This window comes from Eleutherodactylus coqui, chromosome 5, assembly GCF_035609145.1.
Source record: "Eleutherodactylus coqui strain aEleCoq1 chromosome 5, aEleCoq1.hap1, whole genome shotgun sequence".
In the NCBI taxonomy this organism is placed as follows: domain Eukaryota; kingdom Metazoa; phylum Chordata; class Amphibia; order Anura; family Eleutherodactylidae; genus Eleutherodactylus; species Eleutherodactylus coqui.
The window spans coordinates 196,597,831-196,623,584 of NC_089841.1; the positions used below are offsets into that span (position 1 = coordinate 196,597,831).

At 46.3% G+C, this 25,754-nt stretch overlaps 2 protein-coding genes across 2 annotated transcripts in view; both read right to left on the bottom strand.

Annotated features, from left to right (window-relative positions):
- The window catches only part of LOC136628923 (dehydrogenase/reductase SDR family member 4-like), an 88,027-nt gene that overhangs the window by 48,925 nt on the left and 13,348 nt on the right, over positions 1-25,754 (bottom strand). The gene's annotated exons all lie outside the window — the stretch shown is intronic.
- The window catches only part of LOC136628241 (dehydrogenase/reductase SDR family member 4-like), a 35,271-nt gene continuing 13,329 nt past the window's right edge, over positions 3,813-25,754 (bottom strand). The window contains exons 5-9 of the mRNA XM_066603982.1: positions 15,264-15,334; positions 9,671-9,722; positions 7,244-7,378; positions 5,374-5,429; positions 3,813-4,140 (exon numbers count right to left, since the gene is read on the bottom strand). Coding sequence (XP_066460079.1) covers positions 4,026-4,140; positions 5,374-5,429; positions 7,244-7,378; positions 9,671-9,722; positions 15,264-15,334 — 429 coding nt within the window. The 3' untranslated portion in view covers positions 3,813-4,025. The remainder of the gene's footprint in view (positions 4,141-5,373; positions 5,430-7,243; positions 7,379-9,670; positions 9,723-15,263; positions 15,335-25,754) is intronic.

Sequence of the window (25,754 nt, forward strand, 5' to 3'; positions counted from 1 at the left end):
TGCAGCTAGGCCTCATTTTCAGGGTAGGGCTTATATTTCAATCCCCACCAAATGTCCTCGCATGTGGTGTTACAAACCGGTGTGACTTTGTAGTGACACAAAATTGCGATATCACCACAAGAAAACGCAGCGATATTGCACAGACCACTGATGCACTATTGCTGTGATGATATCACCTGCTCGAGTGAAAGAGGCCTAACACAGAAGGCATAAACAACATAAAATGACTAGCATTCTCTGGCAAGAGAAGCTGGTATTTATGTGCAACAGAACAGGGGGATTGGCTAGCTGGAGAATACCACACCTAGCCAGCTCAATTACCCCACAGCTGAGGAGGTGTGCTGCTGGAAATTCAAGTAGTACAACATATCCCAGGCACACAACCTGACAGTACTAGAGCTTACATGTCCGTCTGTACACATCTTGTGTCCAAGCTAGAGGCAGTACAACAGGGTAGTAGAGCCTCTATTCTCTCCATATCACTTTGTGTATCCAAGCAAGAGGCAGTAAAACAGGGTAGTAGAGCCTCAATGATGCTACATTTTTTCTGCAGGCCAATACGATTACAACAATACCAAAATTCTTATATTTTTTTTTAGCTTTTCCACTTTTCTGCAATAAAAACTAGAGATGAGCGAACGTACTCGGATAGGCACTACTCGTCCGAGTAATGTGCCTTATCCGAGTACCTCCCCGCTCGTGCTGAAAGGTTCGGGTGCCGGCACGGAGCGGGGAGCTGCAGGGGAGAGCGGGGAGGAACGCAGGGGAGATCTTTCTCTCCTTCTCTCCCGCCCGCTCTGCCCCGCTCCCCGCTGCGACTCACCTGTCAGCCGCGGCAGCTCCCGAACCTTGCTGCACGAGCGGGGAGGTACTCGGATAAGGCACATTACTCGGACGAGTAGTGCCTATCCGAGTACGTTCGCTCATCTCTAATAAAAACCCTTTTTTGTGATTTTTTTCTAAAATCGCTGCATTTAAAGTTTTATAACTTTATTATTCCATGGACTAAGCTCTGTGAAGGCTTTTTTTTTTTTCGAGACAAGCTGCAGTCTTTATTGCTACCATTTTGGTTTACATGCGGCTTTTTTGATCATTTTTATTGCGTTTTTGGAAGGCAAAATTTGCCTCAGCTTTTTAGGTTTTTTTTACGCTTTTTGCCATGCAGGATTAAAGCATGTTCTACTTGCTATTAGTACTCTATCAGCTCCATTTGCATGCAAATAAGCTTCTGGGAGCGGTTCTAGAACTCAGCAGGAGGTCTGAGCTGTGTAATTAGCTCCACTGTTCAGCCATGGGCTGCTAAGAGAAAGCAATGTAAGCTCTAGCTCCCTATGGAGAATTCAGCACCATGGACAGCAGAAAGCATGTGGTCCTGCTTATCAGTTGTTCTGCTGAACCATGGTTTTCAAGCAGAACTTAAAAACAGTTGTTAAGCAAAAACTGAAAGATGGGTACATTAAGACAACGATTATTGCTCAAAAGATGACTTTTGAGCTATAATCGTTGTGTCTTAATGGGCCTTTATAGAGACCAAGCAATGCTCCCTGGGAAAAAGCAATGTAAATGAGTGATAATCCTCCATAACATCATCTATTGAAAGGGTAGCAACACTATGAGTCAATACCCAACCTTTTAACAGGCCTTGCAGCATACTTAAAGGTCTGTTAAAAAGTTGAATACTAACTCAAAAGGTAGCTACCATTCTAGTAGGAGGTGCTGGGGAGGATTGCTCCATCAGTTATTTGCACACCTCAGTACTACAAAGAGTTCTTTTACCTATAATTAGGTTCGTTTATTCAATTACTTTTGTGCCTGGGAATATGGAGGGGCCATGTAAAAATGGCTGCAGCTCTAAAAAGGGTAATAAAATATTTGTGCTAAACCCCTTGAATTACAGTTGAATGTCCACACCGCACATATTGGTGGCTTTATTTTAAATCCATTGTGGTGGTATACAGAGGCCAAATTATGAACATGTTGTCACCGTCCAAATACTTCTGGACTGACAATGTATGTGTGCTGCTCCTGTAACAGCAATGACTCTCCTCATCTACAAGTCCCAGCTCACAACCTGCCCCCTTGTCCCACCGCTCCTGACCTCTCATCAGTTTTTAAAGAGGACCTGTCACCTCTCCTGTTTTAGCAGAAACGTACATTCCCAATCATACAATTCTAGAGCAAATTGTCAGCTGGATGTTATCACTTGGGGGGGTCCCAGCACCCTCTTATTGGACAGTCAGTGCTAACAGTATCCCACAATGCAGGGACACACCCTTTTTGTCAAAGAAAATGGGAACACCCAGTTGTCAATTGAGTCATAAATGTCTAAGAGGAAAAGCATAACACAAAGTTCTAAGAAAATATGCTTCAGAATTGTTATTTTATGGGGAATACAAGTATTTACTAAAACAGACATGTCAGGAGAGGTGAAAGACCCTCTATAACTTATCCCACATTATTTATATTTTTCACTCCCACATGCAATGTAACACAGTTCAGATGTATGTACACAGCACGTAAAGGGCTATTCGGGTTCCAACAAGTTATCCCCCAATCTACTGGATAGGGTATAACTAGCTGATCGGTGAAGGTCTGACTCCTGGGACTCCCACTTATCATGAGAATGGGAGCCCAGTTGGCTCCCGAATGAAGCGCAGGCTGGGCAGGTGCACTGTACTCCATTCGTTTCAATGTGAGCACTGAAGATTCCCAAGTGCTCACATTGAAATGAATGGAGTGCAGTTCACCTGCCCAACCTGCGCATCCTTCATTCAGAGACTTGCGGGGCACCTATTCTCGTGAGCAGTGGGGGTTCCAGTGGTCGGATCCCCATTGATCTGCTAGTTATTCCCTATCCCATGGATGGGGGATAACGTTTTGGAATAGGAATAGCCTTTTAACTGCAGAAATGATTTGGCCCTTTTGGGTAAAGTGCTTGAGACACATTTGCACACAGGACTCAGTCACCTGCCTATATGGAATGCAAACTGGAAGTTGTTTTTTTCGTTAATATGTACAGGCTCCAAGATTGGGCTTAAATATACGCAAACTTTACACCTCAGAATTCAGTAAGGTTTACATATGAAGTATATGTTCTGATGAATATATTAACAAATGTGATTGTTAGTGATAAGCAAACACACTTTACAGGGGTCATCCACCTTGGCCTTTCCCTTTTTATTAGAAGAATCCCCCAACGATAAGCTGATCTAAGGTGACCTGTCTCTAGGACTGCAAGTATCAGCTGTAAGATGTGGAGAAACCAGGCAGAAGTGTTTAGCTCTCCTGCAGCACCCCTACAGGTTGAAATGAGCATTACACCTTTTTCATTGTAATCAATGAACTCTCTGTACAATGCACCAAAGTGCTAAATCTTCTAAAGTGACAAATGGCCTTTGTAGCTGCTCTATAAGAAACTACATTAAATTAAAGCCACATTTACACACAACGATTATCGCTCAAAATTTGTTCAAACGATGGCTTTTGAGTGATAATGGTAGCATGTAAATGCTTTCATCTTTCACTCTTCGACTGAACGATGATTTTTAGGTGAGCATAAAATCCATCATTCAGCTGGAGAGAAATAGCAGGGACCACTGTTTGAAAGATTGTCTTTGTGTGTAAATGAGACTTTACTCAGTACTCCCTAATTAAGTATTCGACAATGAATCTTCAAAGATAAGCAGATCTTTCACCATACTCTAATTATACAAAAAATGTGAAATACTTTACAGAAGTTGGTGCAGTTTTGATTTCCTGAATTGTTTTGCACATTCCCTGTCAACACCCAAAGGACAATAAGGACACGTGAGTGGTGCGACAGGAACACTACTGTCATCTTATTACTTTATTTCATGACCTCCCCGCTAAGCATGTTGTATCCTCCTTTCACCTACTACAGTATGGTACAATCTTACATCCATGATACATTCACATTATTTCCTAAACAGAAATATACCATTCTGCAAATATATTCAACATCATTTTTCTTTGTGGCAGTATTCAGCTTGATCTACATATGACGTTCATAGATGAGATTGTCCCCCTCCTGCAACCACTAGAGTTTCCCCGGTGATATATGAAGCGTCAGGAGAGCAGAAGAAAGACACGGCTCCGGCACATTCTTCAGGTTCTCCAATTCTGAAGGACAAAAAAAGCAGGAGTGTATCACGTTAGTGATCGTCATTTATCTTAAAGGGATTATTGAAGAAGTGACAAAACATTAGTGTGGCAGCGATGGGGCATTTAAGATGTGACTATTGAGTATTTGCTACTTTTGCTTTTTTAAAACTCTCTAGATAACTCCTTTGAACATGTACAGCACACGTCACACACAAGGCCCACAGGCCAAATCTAGCCCGCCACTTTATTTTATGTGTCCCGCCAACTGTGCAGCAACCGAAAAGGCTTTCCAATCACCCAGCATGCAGCTCCAGTCCAGCGGCGGCAGCACTGCAGAGTCTGTGACCCCTGACCTCTTCTTCCCCCGCCAGTGTCAGTGTGCGCTGTTCTGCACGCAGAGCAGATGCAAAGGAGTGAGGTCAGCAGTTAGACTCAGCAGGGGTCGCCATTACCACCGGGGCCACTATTTGGGGCAGGTCGCCATTACTACCGGGGTCACTATTTGGGGCAGGTCGCCAATACCACTGAGGCCACTATTTGAGGCAGGTCAGCATTACCACCGGGGCCACTATTTGGGGCATGTCAGCATTACCACTGGGGCCACTATTTGGGGCAGGTCAGCATTACCACTAGAGCCACTCTGAGGGAGGACACTATTACTACTGGGCCATTATGGTGGGGGAGTAGCCACTAGTACTATTGGGGCCACTATGGCCCGGAGGAAGGGGGGTGTGGAGTCACTGCTACTACTGGGACCCCGACTGCGGGGAGAGTCACTATTACAACTGGGGCCACTATGGCAGGGGGAGTCACTATTACCACTGGGTCCAGTATGTTGGTTTGGTTCCACTATTACTACTGGGACCACTAGGGGTGGGGGTGTCACTATTACTACTAGGGCCAGTATGGCAGGGTGGGGACCACTATTACTACTGCTGCCACTATGGTGGACACTCTTACTAATGGGTGACAAGTGCTTGACCACTGGGGGCTCCACCAATCCCTAGAGGGGGGGGGGTTCCTGAGCCACGCATTCTTCCTCGCATGACCTTATATGGCTTATACAGAGTTAGGTTGAGTATTCAAATTGCCATTCCAGACAAACGCCAGGGGAGTTGTATTAAGAGCTGAATTCATCAGCCCAATTGTAATGACGCCATTCATTTTCAGAAATGTTAATCTGTAATAGTCCTACATGTATTGTAAGTAGTACCGCATATCAGACTGTTACCTCCGTACTTTAATCCTTACCTGCTAATGCCTAGATTGAGTTTTGCTTGGTCCAAGGCCGATTCATTCTCCCACATCTGCAGTAATTGAAAAAGAGAAGAGTCATCATGCTGAAGCTCTAACACAGCAGCTCCTATGCTGGCCATGCATATAACCACCGACTTCCCATAATTTTGTAGGCTCACATAAACTGGCCAAACAAGCATGTATACTGCACATTCAGGGATTCACTGACCCCATGTGTACCCATGTGTTTGACCAGTCTTTTGGTTAGTTCACTTTAGAGGATATGGTTATGAACTGTAGAACCACTGGTGGAGTCTCCCTTCCAGCCTCTGTGCCATTCACTCTAGGTCTTAAGGAACAGAACTTCTATATGAACATGGACACAAGAATGTTTCCATAGCAACAGTGGAGGTGCCATCTTCACAGACAGCTCCCATGCACTCCGAGGCTACAGGTGACAGATCTGCAGACAACAATAATGATCTCCACAATCGCTGCCTCTGATGCTTTTACAGGTTGTGTACATATACACTATAATGGGTTTACTAACCATTTGGCCAGAATGTCTCTAAATGCCTGATCGTTCTGGGAGAGCAGGGGGGGTGAGCATTCAGATACTGCCTGAGACAGTGCAACGCAGCATGGGAAGCAAGGGCAAGGAAATCAGGACAAGGAACTACTGGCAGAATGCTAGGCTTGCTACACGCCCCCTTCCTGAAAGCAGATGGCAAACAGTTGAACAGAGAAATAGGGAAGACCAACTGAAAATCAGAACTTACTGACATTAAGCAGGCTGCAAAGAGCAGCAAATGAGTGAGGAGACTGGGTGTATTTTAGAAAACTTGTTAAAAACTCAGGTATGCTTTTTCAATATAATCATAGAAAATTGTGATGGTCACATCATCAGGCTGAGGTAGTAAGAAAAAGCAACTGGAATAAACATCCCCTCATTGAATAATATCACCAATATCTTGTGAAGTGTTTTTTGGCTAATCTTTATTTTTTTTTTCCAAACAGGAAAACAAGATGGAACAAAGTTTTCCAAAGAACCGAAGCAAAACATCATATATGAGTACAGCCTAATCTTTGGACTACCCAAGCAAAATTAGTTGCTCATGAATCACCGTAAAATCTTGGGATTAGTACAACCTCAATGTTTCTCTAAGGCAGTGATGGCGAACCTTTTAGAGACCGAGTGCCCAAACTGCAATCCAAAATCCAGTCATTTACTGCAAAGTGCCAACACGTCAGGGGGTGGGGCTTATCACGACATATGATTTTACCCCTGTCGTTCAAAAAAGGACAGAGCTGTTTCAAAATAGACAGCGTGCAGGTTTTGACTACTTTTTGGACACCTCACAGCTGCTCCACTGTAATACTGACATCCCACAGCACCCCCACCCCTGAGACCCACATACTTACCCCCTCCTCCAGCAGTGTTATCACAGTTACACACTGATGTCAGTGTGCTGCCGGACACCTCCTCCCCTTGCTCTCGCGGAACCAAGTAGGAGATGTCAGGGGAGGGGGGAGGAGGATCCAGGCTGCACACTGACGTCACAGTGTGTGCCAGGATCAGCGCAAATAGCAGCGCTGTTAAATGAATGCCGTCAGGGGAGCCGTGGCCCCTGCCGGTATTCACTATCATGGTGAGCGGCCGACGGCGAAGTGTGCCAGTAGAGAGGGTTCTGCATGCCGCCTCTGGCATGCGTGCCGTAGGTTCGCCACCACTGCTCTAAGGGAAGCAAGGTCATAGGTGGAATTGTGATGATCACAAAATGTCCGAGCCGCTAACCATATGCCTCCATGTAGTCCTAGCCGAAAGTAACCATTCTCGTAATTGAACTTACAAAGTATGCAACCCATATATCATAATCATACTTACAACTGAACTAAACTTGGTGCGGATGAGGCCTGGAGCAAGGCAGTTCACTCGGATGTTCAGAGATCTTAATTCTGGAGCAAGGACTTTGGTTAGGCCTAACAATGCGGTTTTACTGACACAGTAGGGACCCAGACGCTGAGAGGACATAAAGGCATAAAATTGAGCAAAAGACCAAGAACAACCTCTAGGCTGGACACACTAGCCCCCAAAGGTTTAAATCATGAGTATCACTATATGCCCTACTTCTAGAAATAAATATATCCTTGAGGTTCGTCGTACTGTATTTTGGAATTTTGTTGTGTTGAATACTGTTTTTATGATGTTGTCTCACTTACACCCTTATTTGTATTTTAGGTCTCGTGGCTCAGATGTGTTACCGCTAGAGATGAGCGAGTATACTCGCTAAAGGCAATTGCTCAAGCGAGCATTGCCTTTAGCGAGTACCTGCCCGCTTGAGACTGAAGGTTCGGGTGCCGGCAGCGAGCAGGGAGCTGCGGGGGAGAGCGGGGCAGAACATAGGGGAGATCTCTCTCTCCCTCTCTCCCCCCCCCCCCCCCCCCCCGCTCCCTCCTGCTGACTGCCGCTACCCACCGCTCCCCCGCGCCGGCACCCGAACCTTCAGTCTAGAGTGGGGAGATACTCGCTAAAGGCAATGCTCGCTCGAGCAATTGCCTTTAGCGAGTATACTCGCTCATCTCTAGTTATCGTCCATTCTGCCTGACCTACGAGCTGTAACATTTATGATACAGCTAATTTTTAGTCAACCATCTATGGATTGATCCAGATGAATTCAATAGAGATTTGTTGCATAGAATTGTTATTGGCATTTGGTTTATTGTCATTGACGCCTATATCAATTTTGATTGATTATTTATCTCTTTTGGTGTCAAAGTGCACATCCCCCTTTGGGTATCTTGGGTTATATGATGTATATGATCCATTTAGATACAATTTTTCTGCACATAAAAGGTAATATTACCCAATACATATACATAACCTCATTCGTCAAAACACACATTATACATAGACACCCCCCATATAGAATTGAAGTTTGGCAGCAGCATTCTTTAGGTCCTAAATAGAAAAAGTAAAGGGGTCACAACAATACTAAGTGCCAAAATATAGGTGCCCTTGTGTAATGTACCAAATCTAAGTTTCTAACTTCCTGATGTCATACAAACATGAAATCTGTGATGTGATTGGCTGTTCTATATTATACTGCTGAGGTAACATTAAAGCTGCGCTGCAATTGGTTGTTATATATTATACTGTTGGGGTAACATGAAAGCTGTGCTGTGATTGGGTGTTATATATTATACCGCTGAAGTCAAAGTAACCTTGACTTCATAAAATTTTCTGTGCAAACAACACAAACACCTGTATCAAATAAACTTGGGTGAGGCCTGGGTATATCAGCTAGTGTATATATCTTATATATAGTACACCTATGGATATTTTTGAAACATGACTTTCAGTGTTTAAATAGAAACTGATAGTTAAAATTAAAATGTGTTATTATTGTGGGTTGTAAATAGAATAATCTCTATAGAAATGATTTACATTTTCTTGGAGAATACTTCCATTTTTGGTAATGCTATGGATCATATAATCCTTTATTTACGATTACCGCAGTGACCGCTATGTCTGTACTGCTATTCACAGACTCACTATACAAGGGCTAATGGACAAGGATGCAGGAGCTGTACGCTACATAGATCCAGAGAAAAGGGGCTGACTGCTGTTGCCGTACGTCATCTCTGTCTCCATAGCGACGCTTACATGTACTGGTTGAGTTATCGCGGTGTCTATGGTAACTACCGCGCATGCGCTGTTTGGAAATCTGAGACCGGTTGTATGGAGTATCGCGATGTCCACCGCAAAGCTTATGCGCAGAACGAATATATGGACGCCGGAGCTTCTAATATGGTGAAGGCACATGAATGGAACACATCTGACCCAGGAAGTTTTACCTATACATCACCATGCTACCAAATTATGATTTTAATGTCATTTTATTGTATTTGTTGCACCTGTTAGTTTGGTGGGCTGTCTTGGATTGAGGGTTTGTCGGTTTAATGTGATTGGTATATGGCCATATGTTTACTATATAAAGTTCACACAGGTGATATTTTCTGGGGTTGACAAAGTGCAGCATTTTAATTATTTTTGGCATGGAGAAATAAAACTCGTGAAACTTTTTGTACTGATTTATGCTTCTTTCTTCTAACCTTTAGACTGGGGGCACACATGCAGCTTTTGTGGTATTTTTTGAACCCAAAGCCAGTAGTGGATTCAAAGAGAAAGGGAAGACTAAAGGAAGGATTATTTTATGTATCATGTCTGGGGTTTTTCTATAAAATAAAAAAAGCATCAAAACTTGCATGTGAGAATTCAGAAGTAGTAATATTTAAAATAATATTTACTTACTGGATTAGGGGAAAAAGCTCCTACAGATGAGACAATCACAATACTACCACCGCTGTGAAAACAGAAAGAACACAGTCCTGCGGGTGAGCAATAATGATGAGATGTAGAAGACAATTATTGACGCAGTACAAAAATATAAGTCATCCATAATGCTACTAGTTGAATAGTAGAACTACACGCTAGTAAGCCCAATCCTTTAACCCCTTAGTGACGAAGCCTGTTTGTGCCTTAGTGACGGAGCCAAATTTTGAAAATCTGACATGTGTCACTTAACATAGCATAACTCCGTAAAGGCTTTACATATCCCAGTGATTCTGACATTGTTTTTTCGCCACATGTTGTACTTCATATAGGTGGAAAATACACCTAATGTAGGTGATACTATTTATGAATATGAATATGAATATTTATTAAAAGTGCCAATATTGGGAAAATTTTGAAAAAATTGTCATTTGTTTCACATTTTCAACTGTAATTACGCAAATATGTGCAAACATACTGTACAAATTTTTGCTAAGGTATACATTTCCATCAGTTTACTTTATTCTGGATGCACATTTGAAAAACTTTCGTGTTTTTTTAACCATTTAGGAGACATACAAATTTAACATTACTTTTCAGCATTTTGAGGAACACTTTGTTTTCCTACACCAAGCCAAGATTGGAAAGGCTCATGAGTGTCAAAATAATAATTATCCCCACAAATGACCCCATTTTAAAAACTACACCCCTTAATGTATTGACTGAGGGGTGTCATGAGTATTTTGACCTCACATTTTTTTTTCAGGAATTAAATCAATTTAGAGGAGAAAAAGTAAAATTTCATATTTTTGCAAATATGTCATTTTAAAGACATATTTTTTTCCTATAGTTTACATGAAAATGAGGAATTACACCCCAAAATGGATCCCTCTGTTTGTCCTGTGTTCAGAAATATACCCATTGTGGCCCTAATCTTATATCTGAGTGCACAACGGGGCCCAAAATGAAAGGAGTAATCGGTGGCTTTTAGAACATACAGTTAGGGCCAGAAATATTTGGACAGTGACACAAGTTTTGTTATTTTAGCTGTTTACAAAAACATGTTCAGAAATACAATTATATATATAATATGGGCTGAAAGTGCACACTCCCAGCTGCAATATGAGAGTTTCCACATCCAAATCGGAGAAAGGGTTTAGGAATCATAGCTCTGTAATGCATAGCCTCCTCTTTTTCAAGGGACCAAAAGTAATTGGACAATGGACTCTAAGGGCTGCAATTAACTCAGAAGGCGTCTCCCTCGTTAACCTGTAATTAATTAAGTAGTTAAAAGGTGTAGGGTTGATTCCAGGTGTGTGGTTTTGGATTTGGAAGCTGTTGCTGTGACCAGACAACATGCGGTCAAAGGAACTCTCAATTGAGGTGAAGCAGAACATCCTGAGGCTGAAAAAAAAGAAAAAATCCATCAGAGAGATAGCAGACATGCTTGGAGTAGCAAAATCAACAGTCGGGTACATTCTGAGAAAAAAGGAATTCACTGGTGAGCTTGGGAACTCAAAAAGGCCTGGGCGTCCACGGAAGACAACGGTGGTGGATGATCGCCGCATACTTTCTTTGGTGAAGAAGAACCCATTCACAACATCAACTGAAGTCCAGAACACTCTCAGGGAAGTAGGTGTATCTGTCTCTACGTCAACAGTAAAGAGAAGACTCCATGAAAGTAAATACAAAGGTTTCACATCTAGATGCAAACCATTCATCAATTCCAAAAATAGACAGGCCAGAGTTAAATTTGCCGAAAAACACCTCAAGAAGCCAGCCCAGTTCTGGAAAAGTATTCTATGGACAGATGAGACAAAGATCAACCTGTACCAGAATGATGGGAAGAAAAAAGTTTGGAGAAGAAAGGGAATGGCACATGATCCAAGGCACACCACATCCTCTGTAAAACATGGTGGAGGCAACGTGATGGCATGGGCATGCATGGCTTTCAATGCCACTGGGTCACTTGTGTTTATTGATGACATAACAGCAGACAAGAGTAGCCGGATGCATTCTGAAGTGTACCGGGATATACTTTCAGCCCAGATTCAGCCAAATGCTGCAAAGTTGATCGGACGGCGCTTCACAGTACAGATGGACAATGACCCCAAGCATACAGCCAAAGCTACCCAGGAGTTTATGAGTGCAAAAAAGTGGAACATTCTGCAATGGCCAAGTCAATCACCAGATCTTAACCCAATTGAGCATGCATTTCACTTGCTCAAATCCAGACTTCAGACGGAAAGACCCACAAACAAGCAAGACCTGAAGGCTGCGTCTGTAAAGGCCTGGCAAAGCATTAAGAAGGAGGAAACCCAGCGTTTGGTGATGTCCATGGGTTCCAGACTTAAGGCAGTGATTGCCTCCAAAGGATTCGCAACAAAATATTGAAAAAAAAAATATTTTGTTTGGGTTATGTTTATTTGTCCAATTACTTTTGAGCTCCTAAAATGTGGAGTGTTTGTAAAGAAATGTGTACAATTCCTACATTTTCTATCAGATATTTTTGTTCAACCCTTTAAATTAAACGTTACAATCTGCACTTGAATTCTGTTGTAGAGGCTTCATTTCAAATCCAATGCGGTGGCATGCAGAGCCCAACTCGCGAAAATTGTGTTACTGTCCAAATATTTCTGGCCCTAACTGTAGATTTTGCTTAAAGTCCTTTTAGGCCCCATTGCCCAATTGTAGAATTCTTGAGCGGCCAAAACCATAAAGAACCCCCACAAATGACCCCATTTTGAAAACTAGACTCCTTAACCAATTTATCTAGAGGGGTACTGCATATTTTGACCCCACAGTTTTTGAATGAATTCAAGCAAAGCAAATTGAAAAAATTGTGACTTTCATTTTTTTGGCAATTCTGTTATTTTTAAAACAGCTTTTTTGTACAACACACATTTGAATGAAGACTTGCACCCCAAAATGGATACCCCTGTTTGTGCTGTTTTCAGAAATATACCCATTGTGGCCCTAATCTTATGTCTGGATGCACAACGGGGCCCAAAATTAAAGGAGTAATGGGTGGCTTTCAGAACATAGATTTTGCTTGAAGTCCAAAACTATAGAAAACCCCCACAAATGACCCCATTTTGAAAACTAGACCCCTTAACGTGTTCATCTAGGGGTGTACTACGTATTTTAACCCTACAATTTTTGAATAGATCTAAGCAAAGCAGTAGGAAAAAAATTACATTTTTTGGGCAATTGCGTCAATTTAAAAACAGTTTTTTTTGTACAGCACACATATAAATGAAGACTTTCACCCCAAAATGGATACCCCTGTTTGTCCCGTGTTCAGAAACATACCCATTGTGGCTCGAAAATAGACTTTCAGGACACATGGCTAGGCCTACAATGAAAGAAATACCCGTTGGATTTCAGGTACAACTGAATAAATTCCAGGCTCCATCACCCACTTATAGAGCCATTGAGCGGCCAAAACGATAAGGAACCCCCTCAAATGACCCCATTTTAAAAACTAGACCCCTTAACAAATTCATCTAGGGGTTTACTGCATATTTTGACCCCACAGTATTTGAATAAATCTAAGCAAAGCAGGAGGAAAAAATTATGATTTTCAATTTTTTTTGGCAATTTTTTAAATTTAAAAACAGTTTTTTTGTACAGTGTACATAGGAATGAAGACGTTCACCCCAAAATGGATACCCCCGTTTGTTCCGTGTTCAGAAACATACCCATTGTGGCCCTAATTTACTTACAGGACCCATGGCAAGGCCTATAAAGGAGGGAACACCCGTTGGATTGCAGGGCACAACTGAATAAATTCCAGGCCCCATTGCTCATTTGTACGGAATAAAAATTGACTCCCTAAAAATAATCCCCCCCCCCCCCCTCCGTGCCCTTTTCGGCGTTCCCCAAATCTTAGATAAAAGTAATAATGTGAACTGTGTGGTATTTCTGAAGACAGGGATAATTACGGAGGCTGGTTGGAATGGGCCCATGGGGCCATAAAACCTGGTATCCCCCCTCCTCTCATGCTTTTTGGGGGTCATTTCTTGACCTCAGTGGTGGGTAGTGGGTGTAACAAGTGGCGTTCCGTGAGTCTTCGTAAGCTTGCGGAGGTGTGGCGGTCTCACACAGAAGGCGCTCAGCAAGCTGCTCCTGGAACTGCATGAAGGCGAGCGTTACCGGGGCTTCTTGTAAAATACGTATTACAGGTAGCGGTCTGAATAACGCCAGGCTCACGCAGCCATAGGCGGAATCCGCTTGCGGAGGCCCGCAGCGGATCCCGGCTGTGAGCCCGGCTGTGACCCTGCGTACGGCCGCGTAATGTACTGCGCATAACTGCGTACTTACACGTGTGGTCATGCGCAGTACACCTTTTTTTTGTTTGTATTTCCTGCTCTGTCACTTAGCGATGACGCGGGTACCCGCAGCCCGTACACAATGTAGTTGCGTATGGGCAGCGGGTATATCCACGACCATGGAGCACAATAGGCTCTATGTTGCGGATATCCGCAGTAAAATAGAACCTGCTGCGTTCTCTTTTCTGCGAGTGGATTACACAATTCCAACCCACTAATGTGAGCAGAATTGTGTAATTGGAATTTAAATTATCCTGGCAATCTACAGCTTTTGTGCATGCCCCCGCCATTTTGGCGACGGGCGTGTGTGCAGAAGCTGGGGTAAGGTCCGCAGATAAATCCGGGGGCCTTATGTACATACTTTCATCCTCCCTCATGGATATGATCTGTGAGGGAAGATGAAACGTAAGCTTTTTAAACTTTTTAAACCTTTTTTTTTTTTTACTTTTTTACCCTTTTTTTTACTTTACATGATCACTGTTACAGTGATCATGTCCCCGGTGAAATCTCTCTGCTCCTGGCTACACATGGTAGCCAGGAGCAGAGGGATTTTGAATTTTCCGGGGCTCGAGCCCCTCTGTGCACGCGCCCGATGATTGACGTCAGGCGCGCATGCGCAGAAGGGGACTTCGGGTCCGTGGACACTGGGACATCGGGGAGGACTGAGGTGAGTATTTTCACCTCCCCTCATGGATCCGATCCATGAGGGGAGGTGAAACTTTACTTTTTTTAAAACTTTTGTTCACTTTTCCGTGATCGCCGTTATCCATTAGATAAGGGGTTAAACCAGGATAATTTTTTATTTATTACCCCCCCAGCAAACTGGGTAGTCATTTTACCGACCTCGGAAGGATGGAAGGCCAAGTCAATTTTGAGCCAGCTACCATGCGGGGAAGGTTGCATACTGCTGCCTTAACACTCTGCGCCACACGAGGCCCCATGTGCATTTATAACCCCGATTTAGTCTTACATGGCAGCAAGCACCAGTGCCGGCTGACATTGTTACTTCTATACCCCCTATCGTTAGGCCTATGCAGGGATTAATACCGATTTTGTAAATATCAAACTGAAGATATACAGTGCAATATATGTTATACACGTCTATAGATTGTGAACTGTACACATAGTTTGTAGTTTCTTATTCAGTTCAGTAATGTTAAGTCGTAGTACAACAAATGTAGATTGTGCTAAACAGATCACACTAGTAAAGAAAAGCCCACTTCATACCCCCAAATCCTCACCCTCTTTCCTGCATTTTGGGCACCACAAGCTTCACCAACAGGAATGTTGCTTTAATATTAACGTCCAGAATCTGAGAAAAGAATAGTGAGCAGAGTGACTATGAGTGATATATCACTAAAGACCAGTGCAACTACTGTTAGGGGAAGGGACCTGCTACGTACACGGGCTCTCTTAGACTTCTATCCCAGAGACCCTACTGGGCAAACATTACTGGAAACAAAAGACTCATACACAGTGTGCCTTTGGAATAATGTTTCTGTGGCAGGTGCCACACTTTATTTGTATCCATCACACACAGGGAGCTTGAATCCAATCGTGGCACTAAACTCCTGGCAGTAGCCAGACCTTGCCTGCCACCCGGCTCCCAAGGCTAGTCGGGCCTCGCTTGCCGCCCAATAACAGTCATGCTCACAGTAGGCCATACGCCTTCTCTCTTCTCCCAGGCATTATTTTTAAGGCAAGCTGCTCCCTGGGATTGACAGATCTCCCCCAGCCTGGGTCACCTAGGTTATCCCCCTAGGTTAGGTCCACCCACCTTTTTTTACCTTTACCTTTACCTTCTCCAGCTCCCCCAACACCCTTTCACATTCCTCCCATTGCCCCACACAAAGAGTCATAAAGTTCAAGCTTCCGCCCTGTCCTGCTTATCAAATGCCTGCCTTGCCTCCTTCCTCTAGCCCCTTGGCTGAAATGGGGGGAGGAAATAGGTCGGGGATCCTGTTTACTCCTTCTGCCTTCCCCATGTGCTCGCAAGTGCCACCATTATGGCTCCTCATGCCTACTTTACCATCCCTCATCGTTCTTAAGATCGATCAGATTATTGCTCTATCTGCTGTTTTTGTACTATTACGCTGGATAGGAAGGGGAGTCTAGCTACCACATATAGGGCAAATGAATGTGATCACAGCAAACTTTGATTGTGGGCACTGTGGACAGGTGTCAGCTGTTACCCCCAGCACACTCGGAGTATGGAGCAGGCTTGGGTCCTGCGTCCGCTCCATACCCACCTCAGTGTCCAAGAACATACAGGTATGTCATTGGTTGTAGAGGAGACTGTGGACTCTACTATAATGTGGGAAGGTAAGACAGCTCACATTTTTTTTTTATTATACAATTTTTACAGTAGATGACCGCTATATAGAGATCTGTCTATAAGCCTTAGATGTGGAATGATTTTCCCATTCTAATATAGATTCACACTGGGAATGATCTATGAACACTTAAATTGGTTGATTTTTGCTGCATCCTGTGGTCATGTTCCATATAGGTAAACTCTCATTGTGAAAGGGCCGGTGTCTGATATAGTGGCCATTCAATATATACAGAATATTGAATAAAAAATTCATCTTTGAAATTATGAGTCGGCAAATGCCAGACAATTGGATATCTCTGGTTTGGAATGACCTTGGTATGCTGACCTTACGTATACAAATTCATTACATGCTCTTCTGTGCACCACTTCTAGCTGGAAAGTCTGTTTTGTGCCTTAGGCCACCTGCAGACAGCCGGGTCGGATCCTGCTGCGAGAATTCTCACAGCAGGACCCGACCCGATCGTCTGCAGAGAACAGCGCAGGCACTCACCTCTCCCGCGGCCCGGCTGATTCATGTGCCGGCTGCCGGGCAATCGGTGCATGGGCAGAGCGGAGCCAGCGGCCGGGAAGTGACGTTTCTATGGCAGCTTCCACGGGCGGAAATCCCGCGGGAAATCCCACAGCGGAATTTCCGCCCGTCAGCAGGCAGCCTTAGGCTGCAGCACAGAGAAGAAGACATCGCACAGGTATGCAGGGGGTCACCTGCAGGACACAGCGTCTGATTCAGCTGCGGGACCGCAGTCGGGACCTGGGCGTGTGCATTCGGCCTTAATGACCAGGTCAAATTTGGGAAATCTGGCATGTGTCACTTTAACAAAGAAGAACTCTGATGGTTTTGCATATCCAAGTAATGCTGACATTGCATTTACTTCACATATTGTATTTTATTTAGGTGGTAAAAGTAGACCTATATGATTTGCGTGTATTTATGAAAACTCCAAAATTGAGTAACATTTTTAAAATTTGTTGGTTTTTTTTTCCAACTGCAGCATGTCAAATACTTACATACATACTGTACTAGTTATTTATCAGATATAGATTTCCACTTGTTTATTTTGGAAGCACATTCACACATTTCTGAGCAATTTAGGAGACTCACTAATTTAACACCAATTTTTAGCCCTTCATAGACAGGACATGTGCTTCTAAAACTAAATTTATTAAGGTAAACTTAAAATACTAGGGCTAAAACAGACAAACATAAATCAGACACAAACTAGTGGTTGTGTCCGGGAAAATAGAGCAAAATGTAGAGATTATGTAGACCGCAAAGATGGATACAGGACTAGGGGTTAATAGATGGTGGGTAGTCACCTGTTGTCCCCAGATGGCTGGCCACAAAGGATATACAACCCCTACTCCGGTACTACATAAATATAGTGAAAGTCCTCTTGAGTTTGGTATTCAGTAAGTAAAAGAACCCAGGGAGAGATAACTGACCCCAATATATGCAGCTGCCAATGAGATGGAATATTGGTAATCCGATATTATAGTAACAATGCCCCAAAACCCATTCTGATATGCCCAAATTTGGCTGTATTCTCGATATGGTTTCAGGAAATTACAGTTCCGACAGTTCAATGCGTTTCCCTGTAAATCGTACAGTTTATCAGGAACCGTTAATAATATTTAGCACTTTGGTTAAAGACGAGACAAGGAGATAAGTATATTGGAACAGCTTTGGCCAGAATCTCAGCAACAGTTCGAGAATTGAAGTTGACCAGGAGCTCAGGATATGGTAATCCCTATTTAAATAAATAGACCTTGCTTCTCTAGGTCAAATTCCAAATCCTTTGCAGATATGCAGTCCCTAATAATGCAGACTGCTAAGTGTCACTGTGCCTAAAAGTAAATAATAATAATCTTTATTTGTATAGCACCAACTTATTCCGCAGAGCAGGAGCACGCACTACAAGTGCAACAATGGCTGAACCGTCGCCATACTAAAAGCTGCACTAAAAACCGCAGCACAATATATGCTACAGATTTTGGTGTAGATTTGCGCCAAAATCCACTGTGTGAAAGTATCCATATAAATGCAATGTATTTCTGGATGAGTTATTAAAAAGCAGTGCTATTCTATACAATCATCTGTACAAATTAAATAGCATAGGTTAATTAGGGGTTAATGCGTGACGATTTACACACTATGCAGTCCTTATTAGAGATGAGCGAACACCAAAATGTTCGGGTGCTCGTTATTCGGAACGAACTTCCCGCGATGCTCGAGGGTTCGTTTCGAACAACGAACCCCATTGAAGTCAATGGGCGACCAGAGCATTTTTGTATTTCGCCGATGCTCGCTAAGGTTTTCATGTGTGAAAATCTGGGCAATTCAACAAAGTGATGGGAATGACACAGAAACGGATAGGGTAGGCGAGGGGCTACATGTTGGGCTGCATCTCAAGTTCACAGGTCCCACTATTAAGCCACAATACCGGCAAGAGTGGCCCCCCCCCCCCCCCCAACAACTTTTACTTCTGAAAAGCCCTCATTAGCATGGCATACCTTTGCTAAGCACCACACTAGCTACAACAAAGCACAATCACTGCCTGGATGACACTCCGCTGCCACTTCTCCTGGGTTACATGCTGACCAACCGCCCCCCCTCCCCCCCACAGCACACACCAAACTGTCCCTGCGCAGCCTTCAGCTGCCCTCATGCCACACCAGCCTCATGTCTATTTAGAAGTGCGTCTGCCATGAGGAGGAACCGCAGGCACACACTGCAGAGGGTTGGCACGGCTAGGCAGCGACCCTCTTTAAAAGGGGCGGGTCGATAGCCCACAATGCTGTACAGAAGCAATGAGAAATAGAATCCTGTGCCACCGCCATCAGGAGCTGCACACGTAGGCATAGCAATGGGGAACCTATGTGCCACACACTATTCATTCTGTCAAGGTGTCTGCATGCCCCAGTCAGACCGGGCTTTTTAATTCATAGACACAGGCAGGTACAACTCCCTATTGTGAAGTCCCTGTGGACCGACAGCATGGGTGGGTGCCAGGAAGCCACCGGCGGTACATAGAAATATCCCATTGCATTGCCCAACACAGCTGAGGTAGTAATGTTGTGTGTAATACAGGTGGGCTTCGGCCCACACTGCATGCCCCAGTCAGACTGGGGTTCTTTACAAGTGTACAGATGTGTTAAAAACTCCGTGTGCACCTACAGCATGGGTGGCTCCCTGGAACCCACCGGCGGTACACAAAAATATCCCATTGCATTGCCCAACACAGCTGAGGTAGTAATGTCGTGCATAATGCAGGTGGGCTTCGGCCCACACTGCATGCCCCAGTCAGACTGGGGTTCTTTAGAAGTGGACACATGTAGGTTAAACTCCCTGTGGACCCACTGCCTGGGTGGGTGCCAGGAAGCCACCGGCGGTACATAGAAATATCCCATTGCATTGCCCAACACAGCTGAGGTAGTAATGTTGTGTGTAATACAGGTGGGCTTCGGCCCACACTGCATGCCCCAGTCAGACTGGGGTTCTTTACAAGTGTACAGATGTGTTAAAAACTCCGTGTGCACCTACAGCATGGGTGGCTCCCTGGAACCCACCGGCGGTACACAAAAATATCCCATTGCATTGCCCAACACAGCTGAGGTAGTAATGTCGTGCATAATGCAGGTGGGCTTCGGCCCACACTGCATGCCCCAGTCAGACTGGGGTTCTTTAGAAGTGGACACATGTAGGTTAAACTCCCTGTGGACCCACTGCCTGGGTGGGTGCCAGGAAGCCACCGGCGGTACATAGAAATATCCCATTGCATTGCCCAACACAGCTGAGGTAGTAATGTTGTGTGTAATACAGGTGGGCTTCGGCCCACACTGCATGCCCCAGTCAGACTGGGGTTCTTTACAAGTGTACAGATGTGTTAAAAACTCCGTGTGCACCTACAGCATGGGTGGCTCCCTGGAACCCACCGGCGGTACACAAAAATATCCCATTGCATTGCCCAACACAGCTGAGGTAGTAATGTCGTGCATAATGCAGGTGGGCTTCGGCCCACACTGCATGCCCCAGTCAGACTGGGGTTCTTTAGAAGTGGACACATGTAGGTTAAACTCCCTGTGGACCCACTGCCTGGGTGGGTGCCAGGAAGCCACCGGCGGTACATAGAAATATCCCATTGCATTGCCCAACACAGCTGAGGTAGTAATGTTGTGTGTAATACAGGTGGGCTTCGGCCCACACTGCTGCCCCAGTCAGACTGGGGTTCTTTACAAGTGTACAGATGTGTTAAAAACTCCGTGTGCACCTACAGCATGGGTGGCTCCCTGGAACCCACCGGCGGTACACAAAAATATCCCATTGCATTGCCCAACACAGCTGAGGTAGTAATGTCGTGCATAATGCAGGTGGGCTTCGGCCCACACTGCATGCCCCAGTCAGACTGGGGTTCTTTAGAAGTGGACACATGTAGGTTAAACTCCCTGTGGACCCACTGCCTGGGTGGGTGCCAGGAAGCCACCGGCGGTACATAGAAATATCCCATTGCATTGCCCAACACAGCTGAGGTAGTAATGTTGTGTGTAATACAGGTGGGCTTCGGCCCACACTGCATGCCCCAGTCAGACTGGGGTTCTTTACAAGTGTACAGATGTGTTAAAAACTCCGTGTGCACCTACAGCATGGGTGGCTCCCTGGAACCCACCGGCGGTACACAAAAATATCCCATTGCATTGCCCAACACAGCTGAGGTAGTAATGTCGTGCATAATGCAGGTGGGCTTCGGCCCACACTGCATGCCCCAGTCAGACTGGGGTTCTTTAGAAGTGGACACATGTAGGTTAAACTCCCTGTGGACCCACTGCCTGGGTGGGTGCCAGGAAGCCACCGGCGGTACATAGAAATATCCCATTGCATTGCCCAACACAGCTGAGGTAGTAATGTTGTGTGTAATACAGGTGGGCTTCGGCCCACACTGCATGCCCCAGTCAGACTGGGGTTCTTTACAAGTGTACAGATGTGTTAAAAACTCCGTGTGCACCTACAGCATGGGTGGCTCCCTGGAACCCACCAGCGGTACACAAAAATATCCCATTGCATTGCCCAACACAGCTGAGGTAACGTCAGCTGTAATGCAGGTGGGCTAAAAATTAATTTGATTACACTGTAGGCGAGGGCCCACAAAAATTGCTGTATCAACAGTACTAATGTACATCCCAAAAATTGGCCATGGCCAGCCAAGAGGGCAGGTGAAACCCATTAATCGCTTTGGTTAATGTGGCTTAAGTGGTAACTAGGCCTGGAGGCAGCCCAGTGTAACGAAAAATTGGTTCAAGTTAAAGTTCCAACGCTTTTAAGCGCATTGAAACTTATAAAAATTGTTCAGAAAAATTATTTGAGTGAGCCTTGTGGCCCTAAGAAAAATTGCCCGTTCAGCGTGATTACGTGAGGTTTCAGGAGGAGGAGCAGGAGGAGGAGGAGGAGGAATATTAGACACAGATTGATGAAGCAGAAATGTCCCCGTTTTGGATGGTGAGAGAGAACGTAGCTTCCATCCGCGGGTGCAGCCTACGTATTGCTTACGTATCGCTGCTGTCCGCTGGTGGAGAACAGAAGTCTGGGGAAATCCAGCCTTTGTTCATCTTGATGAGTGTTAGCCTGTCGGGACTGTCGGTTGACAAGCGGCTACGCTTATCTGTGATGATTCCCCCAGCCGCACTAAACACCCTCTCCGACAAGACGCTAGCCGCAGGACAAGCAAGCACCTCCAGGGCATACAGCGCTAGTTCAGGCCACGTGTCCAGCTTCGACACCCAGTAGTTGTAGGGGGCAGAGGCGTCACCAAGGATGGTCGTGCGATCCGCTACGTACTCCCTCACCATCCTTTTACAGTGCTCCCGCCGACTCAGCCGTGACTGGGGAGCGGTGACACAGTCTTGGTGGGGAGCCATAAAGCTGACCAGGCCCTTAAAGACTGTTGCACTGCCTGGGATGTACATGCTGCTCGATCTACGCACATCCCCTGCTACCTTGCCCTCGGTACTGCGCCTTCTGCCACTAGCGCTGTCGGCTGGGAATTTTACCATCAGCTTGTCCGCAAGGGTCCTGTGGTATAGCAACACTCTCGAACCCCTTTCCTCTTCGGGAATCAGAGTGGGCAGGTTCTCCTTATACCGTGGATCGAGCAGTGTGTACACCCAGTAATCCGTCGTGGCCAGAATGCGTGCAACGCGAGGGTCACGAGAAAGGCATCCTAACATGAAGTCAGCCATGTGTGCCAGGGTACCTGTACGCAACACATGGCTGTCTTCACTAGGAAGATCACTTTCAGGATCCTCCTCCTCCTCCTCCTCCTCCTCAGGCCATACACGCTGAAAGGATGACAGGCAATCAGCCGGTGTACCGTCAGCAGCGGCCCAAGCTGTCTCTTCCCCCTCCTCCTCATCCTCCTCATGCTCCTCCTCCTCCTCCTGTACGCGCTGAGAAATAGACAGGAGGGTGCCCTGACTATCCAGCGGCATACTGTCTTCCCCCGCCCCCGTTTCCGAGCGCAAAGCAGCTGCCTTTATGGTTTGCAGGGAATTTCTCAAGATGCATAGCAGAGGAATGGTGACGCTAATGATTGTAGCATCGCCGCTCACCACCTGGGTAGACTCCTCAAAATTACCAAGGACATGGCAGATGTCTGCCAACCAGGCCCACTCTTCTGAAAGGAATTGAGGAGGCTGACTCCCACTGCGCCGCCCATGTTGGAGTTGGTATTCGACTATAGCTCTACGTTGTTCATAGAGCCTGGCCAACATGTGGAGCGTAGAGTTCCACCGTGTGGGCACGTTGCACAGCAGTCGGTGCACTGGCAGCTTAAAGTGATGTTGCAGGGTGCGCAGGGTGGCAGCGTCCGTGTGGGACTTGCGGAAATGTGCGCAGAGCCGGCGCGCCTTTACGAGCAGGTCTGACAAGCGTGGGTAGCTTTTCAGAAAGCGCTGAACCACCAAATTAAAGACGTGGGCCAGGCATGGCACGTGCGTGAGGCTGCCGAGCTGCAGAGCCGCCACCAGGTTACGGCCGTTGTCACACACGACCATGCCCGGTTGGAGGCTCAGCGGCGCAAGCCAGCGGTCGGTCTGCTGTGTCAGACCCTGCAGCAGTTCGTGGGCCGTGTGCCTCTTATCGCCTAAGCTGAGTAGTTTCAGCACGGCCTGCTGACGCTTGCCCACCGCTGTGCTGCCACACCGCGCGACACCGACTGCTGGCGACATGCTGCTGCTAACACATCTTGATTGCGAGACAGAGGAGGAGGAGGAGGAGGAGGAGGGTGCTTTAGTGGAGGAAGCATACACCTCCGCAGATACCACCACCGAGCTGGGGCCCGCAATTCTGGGAGTGGGTAGGACGTGAGCGGTCCCGGGCTCTGACTCTGTCCCAGCCTCCACTAAATTCACCCAATGTGCCGTCAGGGAGATGTAGTGGCCCTGCCCGCCTGTGCTTGTCCACGTGTCCGTAGTTAAGTGGACCGTGGCAGTAACCGCGTTGGTGAGGGCGCGTACAATGTTGCGGGAGACGTGGTCGTGCAGGGCTGGGACGGCACATCGGGAAAAGTAGTGGCGACTGGGAACTGAGTAGCGCGGGGCCGCCGCCTCCATGATACTTTTGAAGGACTCCGTTTCCACAACCCTATACGGCAGCATCTCAAGGCTGATGAATTTTGCTATGCGGACGGTTAACGTTTGAGCGTGCGGGTGCGTGGCGGCGTACTTGCGCTTGCGCTCCAACAGTTGCGCAAGCGATGGCTGGACGGTGCGCTGAACTACACTGCTGGATGGGGCCGAGGACAGCGGAGGTGAGGGTGTGGGTGCAGGCCAGGAGACGGTAGTGCCTGTGTCCTGAGAGGGGGGTTGCATCTCAGTGGCAGGTTGGGGCACAGGGGGAGAGGCAGGGGTGCAAACCGGAGGCGCTGAACGGCCTTTGTCCCACCTTGCGGGGTGCTTGGCCATCATATGTCTGCGCATGGTGGTGGCTCCCCGGCTGAGCTTTGCGTGACAAAGGTTGCACACCACTGTTCGTCGGTCGTCAGGCGTCTCTGTGAAAAACTGCCAGACCTTAGAGCACCTCGGCCTCTGCAGGGTGGCATGGCGCGAGGGGGCGCTTTGGGAAACACTTGGTGGATTATTCGGTCTGGCCCTGCCTCTACCCCTGGCCACCGCACTGCCTCTTGCAACCTGCCCTGCTGATGCCCTTGACTCCCCCTCTGAAGACCTGTCCTCCTGAGTAAGCGTTGCACACCAGGTGGGGTCAGTCACCTCATCGTCCTGCTGCTCTTCCTCCGAATCCTCTGTGCGCTGCTCCCTCGGACTTACTGCCCTTACTACTACCTCACTGCAAGACAACTGTGTCTGATCGTCATCGTCCTCCTCACCCACAGAAAGTTGTTGAGACAGTTGGCGGAAGTCCCCAGCCTCTTCCCCCGGACCCCGGGAACTTTCGAATGGTTGGGCATCAGTGACGATAAACTCCTCTGGTGGGAGAGGAACCGCTGCTGCCCAATCTAAGCAGGGGCCCGAGAACAGTTCCTGGGAGTGTTCCCGCTCCTGAGCAGGTGTTATTGTAGTGGAGTGAGGAGGCTGGGAGGAAGGAGGAGCAGCAGACAGAGGATTCGGATTGGCAGCAGTGGACGGCGCAGAACTGCGGGTAGACGATAGGTTGCTCGAAGCACTTTCTGCCATCCAGGACAGGACCTGCTCACACTGCTCATTTTCTAATAACCGTCTCCCGCGTGGACCCATTAATTGGGCGATGAATGTGGGGACACCAGAAACGTGCCTCTCTCCTAATCGCGCAGCAGTCGGCTGCGACACACCTGGATCAGGAGCTTGGGCTGTGCCCACACCCTGACTTGGCCCTCCGCGTCCTCGGCCGCGTCCACGTCCTCTAGGCCTACCCCTACCTCTCAGCATGCTGTATTACCAGTGATTTGATTTCACAGGCAGCTAATAAATTGGCGCAAGACTGCAGGCCAAATATAATTTTTTCCCTTTTTTGAAAACGAAAGGCCCCACTGCCTCTAGTGAATGAATAATCTAAGTTTAATAACTGTGCTGTTTTCCTGCTAATGTGTCACAGAACGTGAGGGTAGCAGAGTTATTAACTGTGGCAGAGCAGGTATTTTTTTTCCCAATTAAGGAAAGCAAATGGCGAAGCCAGGAGTAAAACGTAGCTGGGTGCGTATGATTTTTACAGGTTGCACACGCAGCCGACACGTGTCCACCGGCGTTAGGACGGACAGAGGCAGGACAAATAGAATTATTTTCCGTTTTTTTGCACCAAAAGGCAGCACTGCGTATATTCTATGAACATGAGAAGTTTAATAACTGTGCTGTTTTCCTGCTAATGTGTCACAGAACGTGAGGGTAGCAGAGTTATTAACTGTGGCAGAGCAGGTAT